This window comes from Lissotriton vulgaris, chromosome 4_1, assembly GCF_964263255.1.
Source record: "Lissotriton vulgaris chromosome 4_1, aLisVul1.2, whole genome shotgun sequence".
NCBI lineage: Eukaryota > Metazoa > Chordata > Amphibia > Caudata > Salamandridae > Lissotriton > Lissotriton vulgaris.
Genome location: NC_141691.1, coordinates 1,090,942,877 through 1,090,956,923, shown reverse-complemented (window position 1 = coordinate 1,090,956,923; position 14,047 = coordinate 1,090,942,877). Strand labels below are relative to the sequence as shown.

Genomic DNA, 14,047 nt, shown 5'->3' with positions numbered 1-14,047 from the left:
GGAAGAAAGGTTCTTGGATGGTGAGCGCCTGCAATTCGCTCACCCTCCGTAGCGATGTAATAGCTACTAAGAAAGCGACCTTCCAAGTCAGAAACTGAAGCTCACAAGAGTGCAGTGGCTCAAAGGGAGGACCCATCAGCCGTGTAAGAACCACATTGAGGTTCCATTCCGGAGCTGGTGGTGTCCGCGGTGGAATGACCCTTTTGAGTCCTTCCAGAAAAGCCTTGATAGCAGGGACCTTAAAAAGCGACAGGTGTTGCCTGTTCTGGAGGTATGCCGCCATAGCAGACAAGTGAATGCGGATGGAAGAATACGCCAAATTGCATTGGTACAGGTGGAACAGGTAGCAAATGATGTTTTGAATGGAAGCGTCCAGCGGGTCAATGCCGTGGTTTACACAGTAGACGACAAATCGCTTCCATTTGGCCGCGTAACACGCTCTAGTAGTGGGCTTTCTTGCCTCCCGAATGATGTCCATGCAATCGGGGGGAAGATTGAGGTAGCCAAACTCTAGGACTTCAGGAGCCAGATCGCCAGGTTGAGCTGTTGCGGATCTGGGTGCTGAATGTCGCCATGGCTCTGCGTCAGAAGGCTGGGAGTGAGATGAAGCCTTTGATGCGGTACCACGGACAGTTCCAGAAACGTGGTGTACCATGGTTGGCGAGCCCACGTTGGAGCAACCAGGATGAGAGTCATCGAGTGCTGCCTGAGCTTGCGTGCCACCAGCGGTATCAGAGGTGCTGGGGGAAAAGCGTATGCAAATCTGCCTGACCAGTTCATCCACATCGCATTGCCCTGTGAGTGCGGGTGTGGGAACCTGGCGGCGAAGCTTTGGCATTTTGCGTTCTCCTTTGTGGCGAACAGGTCTATCTCTGGATGACCCCACTTTTGGAAGTACGGTTGGAGTACTGATAAATGTATCTCCCACTCGTGCATCTGATGGCTGTGCCTGCTGAGCAGGTCCGCCATCTGGTTGTCTTTGCCCGGGAGATGCTCTGCCATGAGGAAGATGTTCCTCTGAATGGCCCACTTCCACATGCTCTGAGCCAGATGAGACAGCTGCGGAGAGTGTGTGCCTCCCTGTTTCTGAATGTAGTACATGGCTGTCATGTTGTCCGTCCGGATCAACACGACCTTGTTGCACAGGTGTACTTTGAATGCCTTCAAGGCCAAGAAGATCGCCATCAGTTCTAATACATTGATGTGCATTTTCTTCTGCTGTAGTGTCCATAGTCCCTGCACTGTGTAGTGGAGTACATGGGCTCCCCATCCCTGGAGAGAGGCGTCCGTCGTCAGGATAATCTGTGGCACAGGCTCCTGGAACGGTCGGCCCTTGCAAAGGTTTTGTGGATTCCACCAATGCAGAGAGTTGCACGCCCGACCGCTCACCAACACTAGGTCTGTTAGTTGCCCATGAGCCTGAGTCCACTGACGTGCTAGGCACTCCTGAAGCGGACGCATATGTAGTCTCGCGTGCGGGACAATGGAGATGCAGGAGGCCATCATGCCTATCAACTGCATGAACACTTTCGCTGGAAGCGAGTGCTGGGGCCTGAATCGTTGGATCAGCGTTTGGATACTGGCGATTCTTACTGAATTTGGCTGCGCAGTGGCCACCAGAGTGTTTATTGTCGCGCCCAGATACTGCCGTACATGGGCGGGCTGGAGATGGGATTTTGGGTAGTTCAGAGAGAATCCCAGATCGTGCAGGAGATGAATGGTGCGTGACACGTGTTCGGCGCACTGCTGTTTTGTTTTTGCCTGAATGAGCCAGTCGTCCAGATAAGGATAGACGTGGACGTTTTGGCGTCGTAGATGCGCCGCCACAGTCGCCAGGCACTTTGTAAATACCCTTGGTGCTGTGGTGACCCCGAACGGCAGAACCCTGAACTGGTAATGCTGGTTTTGAATCGTAAATCTGAGATACTTCCTGTGGGAAGGATGCAGGGGGATATGAAAATATGCATCTTTTAGATCCAGCGTAGCCAGGAAGTCCCCCTGTTGAAGCAGAGGGAGAACCTGCTGTAACGTGAGCATATGGAAGTGCTCCGAGAGAATGTACCGGTTGAGGGGCCTGAGGTCCAGGATGGGCCTGAGGGATCCGTCCTTTTTGGGGATTAGAAAATACAGGGAGTAAACCCCTGTTCCCCTTTCTTGCAACGGAACGAGCTCTATTGCCCCTTTTTGCAGCATGACTTGAACTTCCTGCTGCAACAAGTGCAAGTGCTCGCCGGACATAGGACGGCTCCTTGGGGGTATGTTTGGTGGAGTGGAAGTAAGTTCCAGACAGTAACCGTACTGGATAAGAGACTTGACCCACCTGTCCGTGGTGATGGATTTCCACGCGGGCAGGAACTGCTGGAGTCTCCCCCCGACTGGTGTTGTATGGTCGGGGGGCAGTGACAAGACGTCACTGCTTGTTGGCGGTGGTGGACCTGGAGCTGTTGTTTCCACGTCCCCTGCCCTTGACGTTGTTGCCTCTGTAGCCACCTCTACCTTTGTTGGTGTATGAGGTTTGGGTATTACTTTTATAATACTGTGTGGACTGCGATGCCTGACCCCTTGAGGTGCCTCTGGAATTGGAGCGGCGAAAGGAACCACTCCGAAACTGCTGAGACTGGAGGGCCCCCATAGATTTGGCAGTGTCTGTATCTTTTTTCATTTTTTCCAGTGTCGCATCCACCTCCGGGCCGAACAGGTGGTCAGGATTAACTGTTTGGTTCAGGATCGTTGTTTGTATATCGGGTTTGAACCCTGATATCCTAAGCCATGCATGTCTTCTGAGCAACACGCTAGTGTTGATGGCCCTGGAGGCTGGATCAGCCACGTCCAGCGCACATTTGATGGAAGCGTTTGTGATGAGCTTTCCCTCCTGAATTATCATCTCCCCTGCCTCCTTGTACTGGTCAGGCAAGTGTTGCAGCAGTGTCTCTAAGGTGTCATAGTGAGCCCTATCATAGCGTGCAAGTAGGGCCTGTGTGTTTGAGATTCGCCAGATATTAGCTGCTTGCGCAGCAATTCGTTTCCCAGAGGCTTCAAATATTTTCGACTCTTTGTCTGGGGGAGGAGCTTCACCCGTGGTCTGCGAGTTCGCCGTCTTCCGTGCGTTGGATACAACCAAAGAGTCCAGTGGCAAGTGCCCCTTGATATATGTTGGATCCGAGGGTGCTGCCCTATATTTTTTATCAATGCGAGGATTGATGACACGCGCCCGAGTGGGCTCCTTGAAGACCTCCGCCGCGTGCTTAAGCACTCCCTTGAGCATTGGCAATGTCTTGACTGACTTTTCAGCCACTGAGAAAGTGTCAAACAGAAAGCCCACATCCACAGGATCCGAGTGAAGTTCAACATCATGGTTAGCTGCAGCCCTTTCAATCAAAGCGTTAAAGGCTGTTGAGTCCTCCGTCGGTGAGGTCTTTGGCGCAAAAAATTGCGGTTCCTGACCCGACTGCGGGTCCTCTGGGTCGCCTCCGGCCGACCAAGGCTCATGTTCCTCCTCCGGATCCGAGTACGCCGGATAGTTGTACTCGACGTCCTCAACGTCAGCATCCCCTGCATTGGAACGCGTTGGCGAGCGTTCTAAGGCTTGTGGAGACGTAGGCTCTATCGGGGCCGAAGTACCCGCAGAGACCCTCTTATGTTTGAGAGGAATCCGAAAATGTTCCAACACCGGCTCAGCGGTGATTTTCCTTTTGAGGAGAGACAGTTTCCCAGTATTGGCGTCGATGAAGACTTCTTGACGCTCCTCCTCTGCAAGCGTTTGGAGCCGAGGCTTCGACACCACCACTGACGCTTTGGGCGTTGATACCTCCTTTGAGGGCAAGTCTGCCCCATGCTTCGGAGCGAAAGCCTTCGGCGTCGACTTCGGCGGCAGGGTGAAGCGGATAGGCGTGTGCGCCTTCGCGGGCTTTGGTGTGGGTTTCGGCGCCACATCTCCCGTTTCTGGAACCACAGTGCCCTTCCGAATCCGTTGCAGTGATTCCGCGACCTTTTTCGTTAAGGCTGGAGAGGGCTTGACTGGCTCGAGCGATCTCCCCGAGTCGGGAGCCGGGTCGGCGAAAGGCGCCGTCTTCGGAGCCGACACATCACGGTCCTTGTCCCCAGCGGCCGGAGCCGGCGAAGCCACGGCTGCGGAATCGCCTTGACGCTTCTTCTGCGTCGTCTTCGGGTCAGCGACCACGACCATTTTCGGCGCCGACGCGGCCGCGTCGGTCGACTTTGTCTTCGGCGCCGACCCTGAGGGCTTCGGGTCGGCCATCTTGGTGTGGCTTTTCAAGTCGGCCATTTTGAGTTTTTTGGAAGTTGACGCCTCCAGAGCCTTCTGCACCAGTGCAGCTTTCACTTTCGGTTTCGCAACCGGGGGAGTGGATCCCAATGGCTTCACTTTCGTTTTTGACAACGGGAGTGGCGCACCAGAAATGTCCATGACCGGGCCCGGAGGCGGGGCTGCTGGACTAGTAACAAGGTCTTGGGTAAGGCCCGAAGGCGATCCCTCGACCTGGGCCGCATGAAGGGGGTCGACCCCTGAGTCAGTTTGGGGATGCTCCTCCTCCGAGCTATCCCCCACGGTGGCAATGGCCCCATCGTCGTCCCCTACCTCGTCGCCGGCTTCGTTAAAGTCTTCATCACCCGCGTCGTAGGCATCCCCCTCGGACGCGGGGCTAGAGTCCGAAACCTGAATGGCGTCGTAGTCTTCAACAAATTCCTCGAAGATGTTGTCTGGCGGGGGCGCTGGGGGTGCCGCTAACTGGGCCTGGAGTCTAGCGGCCCGACGAATCTTGAGCGTCTTCTTACACCGGAACTTCGAGCAGGCCATACATCTGGCCTCGTCATGGTCCGGTGACAAACATTTGTTGCACACAGGGTGCACATCGAGGTGTGGATACTTGGAGGTGCACACCGGGCACCTCTTGAACGGAGTTCGCTCCATGTCTTGAGCGGTAGAGTAGGCCCGTCCGCGCCGAGAGCACGCGGATGGGTAGCAAGAGTTCGGAGCAGAGAACAGACAAAACCCGAACGAAACGATACCGACGCTCAGCCTAAAGACCTTTTGGTCTCGAGTTTGAAAAGTTTTAAAACTATCGATTCCGACAGAGGGAACCGAAACACATCCGAACCCAATGGCGGAAAAAAACAATCTGGGGATGGAGGCGATGCCCATGCGCACTGTAGTCCAGGGGAGGAGCCACCTATCTCGTGATACTTCGAAGACTCTTCCAGGACAACAATGTGCAATCATCCGGACCCAACACTAGGCGGCGATCTATGCACAGATATGAATTCAGCAGCCCACATGCCTCGAACATCCCTTTCTAGAGGCTTGTCCCTACTCCATCTGTCCTTTTAGTCATCCCAAGCCTCATCTTGCTACTATGATCTCCCTAATAACCCTTTCGAGATTCTCCCATTCTCTATCCCTCCATTATCCCATTCAATGAAACTAAAAGACTCACATGTCCATTGCTCAAATCAACATATATTTACCTATATTAACCCACCACTAATCCTTTTTGGGTTCCGGAGTCGCATGCCACTCACTGAAAAGTGCTGTGACATATCGTCGGGGTGGAAGTGCTGTATAAATACAATTACAATATTGGGCATATTACAGGAGTGACTGATGTGCATACATCAGTTACAGGTTGTGCATCTGCCAGGGAGGTGCATATTGTGCCTCTAGCAGAGTCCAATATATTCTTAATGTGATAGATGCCTTCATAGTGGACTTGTACCTCTGAGCTCTATAATGTCATATCCCACTATCTTTTAGTAATAGACCGGTCCGGGGCAGTTTAGGGTCCAGCCTTGGGAGACACAAAATACAATATAAGTAGATATTCATATCAGAAATAGTTTGGAGTCAGGACTTTAATGATCAGAAAAAGTTCATTATCTTTGGTTCCAAAAGTCATGACATCCAGTCTCTTTTGCGGTTTTGCCTTGATTTTATTAAGATATTCTTTCCAAGGAGCTTGAAAACCAGCACGTATCAAGTCAACCATCGGGTATTAAATGTGGCTTTCAGCCATGCTAGTTGAGGATGTAGGTTGAGCCAATAGAGTGAGTGGGTGGGGCCAGTAAAGGAAGTGGGTGGAGCCAGGGGACATGGGTGTGGCCTCCTACAAAAATATGAGTACCTGGACTTCATATTTTACAAATTAAGCACTGATTAGCACTGAGGTGAATGGGAGACCTGTGAAGGGTCGAGGGGGCCCTGTGAAAGGTTGAGGAGGCCCCCCTTACACCGCAGAGGCCTGGGATACGCTTCTGATTCCCCGATGCCACTAGAAGTACGAAAATGTGTGCACGCCATTTACGGAGCAAATTAATTCAATATCATTCTTGCTGTTGGTTAAGTGCAAAGCACCAGTTCAAAACAGGGGAACACATGTGGGATTTGGTAATGTAATGTGAGCATATAGGCTTGAAGACCCATGAATACCGTTTAACTTCAATCTTTTCATATCTAATCACCAAGGAGGAATGTTTTAAATATTGTAAATTAGGCCATGCAGAATGTTTTGCGATGAACAGCTTTGTATGGTGTGCCTTTGCCCGAAAAACTGCATACAGGGGTAACAAAACATTTAAAGGAAACGAAACGTCACACGATAAAGTCTTTAGGTCGTTACTTCAAGTGGTAAAGAATGCTATGATAACTTACATGGAATGCTGCCACGATGAACGTTAATGCCAGAAAATACAAGTTTGTATCAACAAAAATCCCTTTCACTTCGTCAGCATCTTTTTCTGAAAAGCCTAAAAGAAAGAGTGACTGTGTGAGCACAATAATCCAATATAAAAGACCGTCAGTTTCTAAAATCTAAATAAAATACAACTTACAGCCTGAACTGAGGGTGCATCGTATTCATTTCCTTGCACATGGTCTAAAAACGGTTGTCCTACTCACTTAAATAACCAATCTTGACAACTCTTTTGCTCCCACCCCAACCACTTGTAAGCCCTCCTCCAACTCCTAAGCCAGACGAACAACCTTCCACCACTGCCTCAACTCCCATCTCCCCCATCCCTTCGAACCCTTAAGCCTCCCTTAACACAAGCATTATCACTTCAATGTACAATAAATGAACAAGAATTGGTTAAACATCTATGCCTTGACGGGGCCTGGCTAAGCCGACGACCAAGATGGCCACACGGCATTGAAGGTCTGTCGAGTTTGCCTGTCATATTTGTTACATTGGACACCCTGCCGCTCACTTCGGAGCACAGTACTTTGCAGCAACACTTTCCATTCCAGCGAGGTCTGTGTTCGACGACCGTGACCAGATGCAGTTCTGTCCTGCAGTTGTAGGAAGTCAATACACGTGGTATAATTTATTAACATAAAGCTTTATTAAGCCTAAAGGCCAAGGCGTGACTTCACTCTGCGCCAGCTAAAGTCAACGGCTGTTCGTCGAACATCAGGCTCTCCCTGTTACTTCAGATACAATAGAATGAACTGAACATTGCATTTCACAACATAGTGTGAAGCGCTTTGCCGCTGGATTACAACATATCTTCTCCCTTTCACCTTCCTTCAAATTCCAACCACCCTCCCAAACTAGTCAATCATTGCATCACAAAATGCTTTAGATACATTGGTGGTGTGACATAGCACTTCATTCTGCGTTTCAAATGGAACTCCACTATGTAATGACATTCTTGTTCCTTGTAGAATCTCGTTGTGTAATAAGACTCTGTGACTGGCAGTTTGATGTGAGCAGTTGATGGCTGGGGTAAATAAACTGAACCTGAGACTTACCTGAAGTGTGCCTGAACCTTATTTATGTGGAGAACACCATATTTACTTGGCGATGAGATCGGTCTCACCCCAAGATCAGAAGAAGCCTCCCTCCGTGTCTTCAAGTTTTGTAAAAGAGAAGTAGTGTTGCACTTCTCCAGAGGTGGTACGATAGCGGATCGACGAGATGGTGAGAAGCTAACTCTGCGCTTCTCCAGCGGCTGATTGAGAACATTGTGAGGTGTATTTTCACATACTCGAGAGCCAGCGAGGAGTATGGAGAGCAGGGTGTTGAGTGAAATGCATTTGCGTTTCAGTTACGTGTTCAGGCCTCAAGTCTGATTGTAAATGACACATTTTTTATTTATGTGTTGGTTTTGAAAATAGCGAAATTAATAGCTTTGTCATTTACAATGCCAATAGTTATAACTTTTGCAAATGTGACACCTATAGCATTTGTAATGCAATATGTGTTGTATTTACGTGACTTAGATGTATTGCTAATACACATAACAATGTCTTATTTTTTTTTATAATTAATAATTAAATAAAAGTAATTGTAATTTATAATGGCACTAGCCTAAATTTTTGTAATTAACTTTTGTGAAGATTATGTTCAGTGTATTTTATTGAGACGAAAATCCAAGAACAAAAGTGAAATATTAACATCTTTTTGTGACATTTCTAATAAAGCTTGAAACATTGTGAGTATGTATTTGAACCAGTTGTTTATGGTTGCACAGATTGATGCTGTGGTGGCCCTGAGTGATTTTGTGGTGGCAACAAGTGATGCTGTGACGTTCAGTGATGCTGTGGTAGTGCATAGTGATGTCGTGGTGCCTCTGAGTGATGCTGTGGTGGTGCGACAGATAGAGTAAGTGCGATAGATAGAGGGAGGGCGATAGATAGATAGAGTGAGGGCGATATATAGATAAATAGTTAGACAGAGTGAGTGCGATCAATAGATAGCGTGATGGCGATAGAGTGAGTGCGATAGACACAGAGTGAGGGCGATAGATAGACAGATAGATAGAGTGAGGGCGATAGACAGAGTGAGGGCGATAGAATGAGGGCGATAGATAGAGTGAGGGTGATAGATAGAGTGAGGGTGATAGATAGAGTGAGGGTGATAGATAGATAGAGTGAGGGCGATAGAGTGTGGGCGATAAATAGAGTGAGGGCGATAAATAGAGTGAGGGCGATAAATAGAGTGAGGGCGATAAATAGAGTGAGGGCGATAAATAGAGTGAGGGCGATAGATAGAGTGGAGAAGAGAAGAGAACCTGGACTTAGAGAAGGAGGCATGGTGGAAGAGAGCAGCAGATCAGCACAGGAGAAGAGAAGAGAACAGGGAGTTAAAGAAGGAGGCAGGGTGGAAGAAAGCAGCAGATCAGCAGAGGGAGAAAAGAACAGGGAGTTAGAGCAGGAGGTGTGTAGAAGAGAGCAGCAGATCAGCACAGCATAAGAGAACAGGTAGTTAAAGAAGGAGGCGGGTGGACGAGAGCAGCAGATTAGCACAGGAGAAGAGAACATGTATTTTAAGAAGGAGGTGTTGTGGAAGAGAGCAGCAGAACAGTACGTGAAAAGAGGTACTGGAGGTAGAGAAGGAGGTGGGTTGAATAGAGCAGCAGATCAGCTCTGGAGCAGAGAAGAGAACAGGGAGTTAGAGAAGGAGGTGTGTGGAAGAGAGCAGCATAACAGCACAGCAAAAAAGAACACAGAGTTAAAGTAGGTTGCGGGGTGGAAGAGAACAGCAGATTGGCACAGGAGAAGAGAACAGGGAGTTAGAGAAAGATGCAGGTGGAAGAGAACAGCAGATTAGCACAGGAGAAGAAAACAGGGAGTTTAGAAGACTACAGTTAAATACAGAAACATACAGGAGTCCCTCTTGAGAATAATGCAGTATGGTATGTGCTGCTCTTAATTTGAAAATGTACAAAAAACATAAGAACTCGAAAAGGATTAGGCATTTAATAAAGTAGAAATTCAAAGAATAAGGAAGAGGCAAAATAAAACAATATTACTTGGTGGACCTTTAATAATTATTCTGGACTTACATGGGAACGTAGGTATTAAATAAATAAACTGCTAAGCAACTGCTGGCGCCGTTAGAAATCCTGAAGTTGTCTAGAATATAAATTACCAGTTCCTACAACAGTTGTGCTTGTTATGGCTGCAGTGGATTTTTATTCTAGTTTCTTGAATTTCCCAGATTTTATTCATGAGGTGCTTACTGGCCTGCGCAGAAATAAACTTCTCTCACTGTGCGTGTGTGAAACCTTTTCTGTATGCAGCGCAGGATATGCAACTTCCCAAGTGCTGCTTAAAAAAGGTTTGCCACTTAGACCATTGCCAAATCCCTCCAGGCTGCTGACAAATATGAAGAGGCAGTTCTACTTGTGCACCCCTTACTGCGATTCAAAATGACTTGATAAACCCATTTTGTGATTCCGAAAGGCTTTTCAAAAATCACCAAATGATATGACAAACAAGAAGACCCTGCACAGCAATGATTGATGACCTGCTGCAGTCAGCCCCGAGGGTGCACTGACCAACACTGGCGGAGCATCACTACTGGAAGGGAGCAATGCCCCTAAACAGTCACAGACGAGGATGACGAAAAGTAGCAGACAACAGGAAGTGCACGCTAAAATGAGGAGCACCAGTATGTGACCACCGTATGGACCGCAACCTTGAGACACTTATCCTTACAACTCAATGCAAATGATAGCAGGAAACCCAGCAGAGCGATATCACAGCAGATAAGAGGAGGAGCCGCGGGTATTAAGAAGAGGAGCAGCCAAAATGGAACACTGAGAGCACTTAATATAAAGAGCAGGGCTGGTTAAATAGACCAACATTGTGACGGAGCACCACTACTGAAGGGAAATAATGACCCTAAACGGCCACAGATGGCAGGAGAAGTAGCAGACAACAAGAAGTGCGCGATAAAATGAGGAGCAACAGTATGACAAACGTATGTAGAGCAATCTTGAGACATTTATCCTTATAACACCATGCATATTATAGCAGGAAGCAAAGCGCAGAGCGATATCACAGGAGCAGCGGATGATAAGAGAAGAGCAGCTGGAGATAAGAGGCGGAGCAGTGGAACGAGAAACCTGTAAATAAAGAGCAGGGTAGGTAAAACTGGAGCCAGCAAAAACAAGCACTGACTGAGCAGTGGGACGTCCCGATCACAAGTCACTATCGAATGTGTTAAATGGTAGTTGTCTCCTATGTGGGCTTGCGAGGAGCAAAGTAAATTAATAAATAAAACAAGCAGTAGGCTGGCCCGGTCTGAAGTAACTACAGAGCGTGCAAGGAGCAAACAAAATACATAATAAAATAAATAATAATACACACAAGCACTGACTGAGCAGCAGGACTGCTCCAACTTTGTGGGAAGTTTGACAACGTATAGCAAATGCAAGGTAAAACGCGGAAGTGGGCGCTTGAAAAGCTCTCGGCATTGCTATGGGGGAGCCTGGTGGGGGGCGCGGGGGAGCGAGCGAGTGGAAGGGGATGGGGTGTGAGGCCAAGCGCGCGCCTGGTGAAGCATCACGCTTCAGTAAACGACCACAGATGGCAGGAGAAGTAGCAGACAAGAAGTGCGCGATAAAATGAGGAGCAACAGTATGACAAACGTATGTAGAGCAATCTTGAGACATTTATCCTTATAACACCTTGCATATTATAGCAGGAAGCAAAACGCAGAGCGATATCACAGGAGCGGCGGATGATAAGAAAAGAGCAGCTGGAGATAAGAGGCGGAGCAGTGGAAAGAGAAACCTGTAAATATAAAGAGCAGGGTAGGTAAAACTGGAGCCAGCAAAAACAAGCACTGACTGAGCAGTGGGACGTCCCGATCACAAGTCACTATAGAATGTGTTAAATGGTAGTTGTCTCCTATGTGGGCGTGCGAGGAGCAAAGTAAATTAATAAATAAAACAAGCAGTAGGCTGACCCGGTCTGAAGTACCTACAGAGCGTGCAAGGAGCAAACAAAAGACAAAATAATACAAACAAGCACTGACTGAGCAGCAGGACTGCTCCAACTTCGTGGGAAGTTTGACAACGTATAGCAAATGTAAGGTAAAATGTGGTAGTGGGCGCTTGAAAAGCTCTCGGCATTGCTGTGGGGGAGCCTAGTGGGGGGGCGGGGGAGCGAGCAAGTGGGAGGGGATGTGTTAAATGGTAGTTGTCTCCTATGTGGGCGTGCGAGAAGCAAAGTAAATTAATAAATAAAACAAGCAGTAGGCTGACCCGGTCTGAAGTACCTACAGAGCGTGCAAGGAGCAAACAAAAGACAAAATAATACAAACAAGCACTGACTGAGCAGCAGGACTGCTCCAACTTCGTGGGAAGTTTGACAACGTATAGCAAATGCAAGGTAAAACACGGAAGTGGGCGCTTGTAAAGCTCTGGGCATTGCTGTGGGGAGCCTGGTGGGGGGCGGGGGAGCGAGCGAGTGGGATGGGATGGGGTGTGAGGCCAAGCGCGCGCCTGGTGAAGCATCACGCTTCAGTAGAAGACATGCAATGGGAGGAATCCGCTTGTTCAAGAGTGGTTGTTTCCCTTGCAATAGTTCAGAGCAATAAATAGCTCGACCTAAAAAAAAAGTCACCATTTACTTTGTAGCCGTCCCTTGGGTTGGTGTTCTGTTGCCTGGCAACCAAATTGTTTCTCAAGTCATCGTGGAAAGACGAGTCTCGTTGTGTTGCCTAGCAACCTTTCGACAGGAGCTCTTTCAGGAACGTTGTAACAAGCATACATCCATGATTTGTACTTGATTAACCTCACAGCTTCGTGATATTTGGTGATTAGAATATCCTTTGGGCCGACATCGAGCAAGATCGTGTATGTACTTCAAAGATCTTCAGTGATTGGCACACCCCTGTTTGCCAATGTGTTGATTCGACAGTGATTAACACATCTTACTTATGAGTTTAGGAAGTTCTTTGACTTTATTTGGGCTAAGTTAAAGCTGTGTGCTTAATGTGTTGAGAACAACGGTCAATGGCACACTGTGTTATATATTTACAGGATCTGCCAAACTGTTTTGTTATTGGTAGTTTGTTTTTTTAATTATTTTTTTAAAAATGTTATCTCTATAAATTGGAAATTGTTTCTAGCATAATAACCATGCAGAACGTGACATATAAACCATTTTTTAACAAGCCCAGAAGAACCCACAATAAAGTACATGAAGTGGAAGAAAATCTTCACTAACTACGCAAGAGTTTGTGGCACTAATTAAAGTGCTGAACGCAAACATTCCTTATTACTTCATTGTCTTGGAGGGGAAGGGCAAGCGGTTCTTGAGCATTTCCCAGAACTCAGTACTGTTGATGAGAGAACATTAAATGAATACGAAATTTGTATGCTACAGTTGGACAGACAACATCTACCCAGGTTAAGTACTGTAATGGAGAGATATCATTTTGGTTTACGAGAACATAAAAAAGATGAGTCAGTTGACGAGTTTGTTACTGCTTTAAGAAAACTTGCGGCATCATGCAAGTTTGATGGTGCTCTGGAAGAAAGAATAAGAGACCAGTTTGTTTTACAATGTGCTCATGATAAAATTAGGGAGGAGTTTTGGTTAAAGGATGAACCCCCTTTGGATGAGGTGTTGGTTATTGCTAAACATGCTGAACACATGATGAAATGTGTAGATGAATTAAGTAGTGCAAAAAGCAAATCTAATACTATTACGAATGTAGATGAGGTTGTTTGGTGAAGAGTAAGTCATCCAATGACACGGACAGTGGGAAAATTACACAACCTCTAGAAAGCACTCTCGCTCAAGATGGAAGGTCTACCTGTTTTAGGTGTGGCAGATCGGGTCACAGAGCAAATGCCTCATTCTGCCCAGCCCTGCAGTTTTTTTGTAATTCCTGTGGGAGGAAGGGTCACTTCGCAAAGTGTTGCACAAGTAAAGTTAAAAGGAGAGATACTTTCATTGTCAAAGAACAACCACAGGTTAGGGAAATTATCTATCAAATTGATGACTCTAAAGAAAAACATCCCTCACATGTGGTTGTCATTGAAGGGGTTGAGCTTGAGATGAAGTTTGACTCTTGGTCACATCTTACCATGCTCAGCAAGGAAATCTTTGAAAAATTCTTTAGAGGCAAGGTTACTCTTTTGAAAAGTGATGTCTCTCCTATGGGTTATGGTGGTAGGCCTATAAACATTTTAGGATATTTTGTAGCCTCTTTTGAGTCGAGTGGACGTATAGCAGCAGGGAAGATGTATGTTGCTAAAAAAGGGGATGCACTTTTGCGATGGCCTCATCAACGTT

At 47.4% G+C, this 14,047-nt stretch overlaps 1 protein-coding gene across 4 annotated transcripts in view; it reads right to left on the bottom strand.

Moving 5' to 3' along the window:
- The window catches only part of CLPTM1L (CLPTM1 like), a 2,174,700-nt gene that overhangs the window by 1,578,047 nt on the left and 582,606 nt on the right, over positions 1–14,047 (bottom strand). For all 4 annotated transcript variants that reach the window (XM_086965311.1, XM_086965312.1, XM_086965310.1 and 1 more), the window contains one exon: positions 6,665–6,759. In XM_086965311.1, coding sequence (XP_086821437.1) covers positions 6,665–6,759 — 95 coding nt within the window. The remainder of the gene's footprint in view (positions 1–6,664; positions 6,760–14,047) is intronic.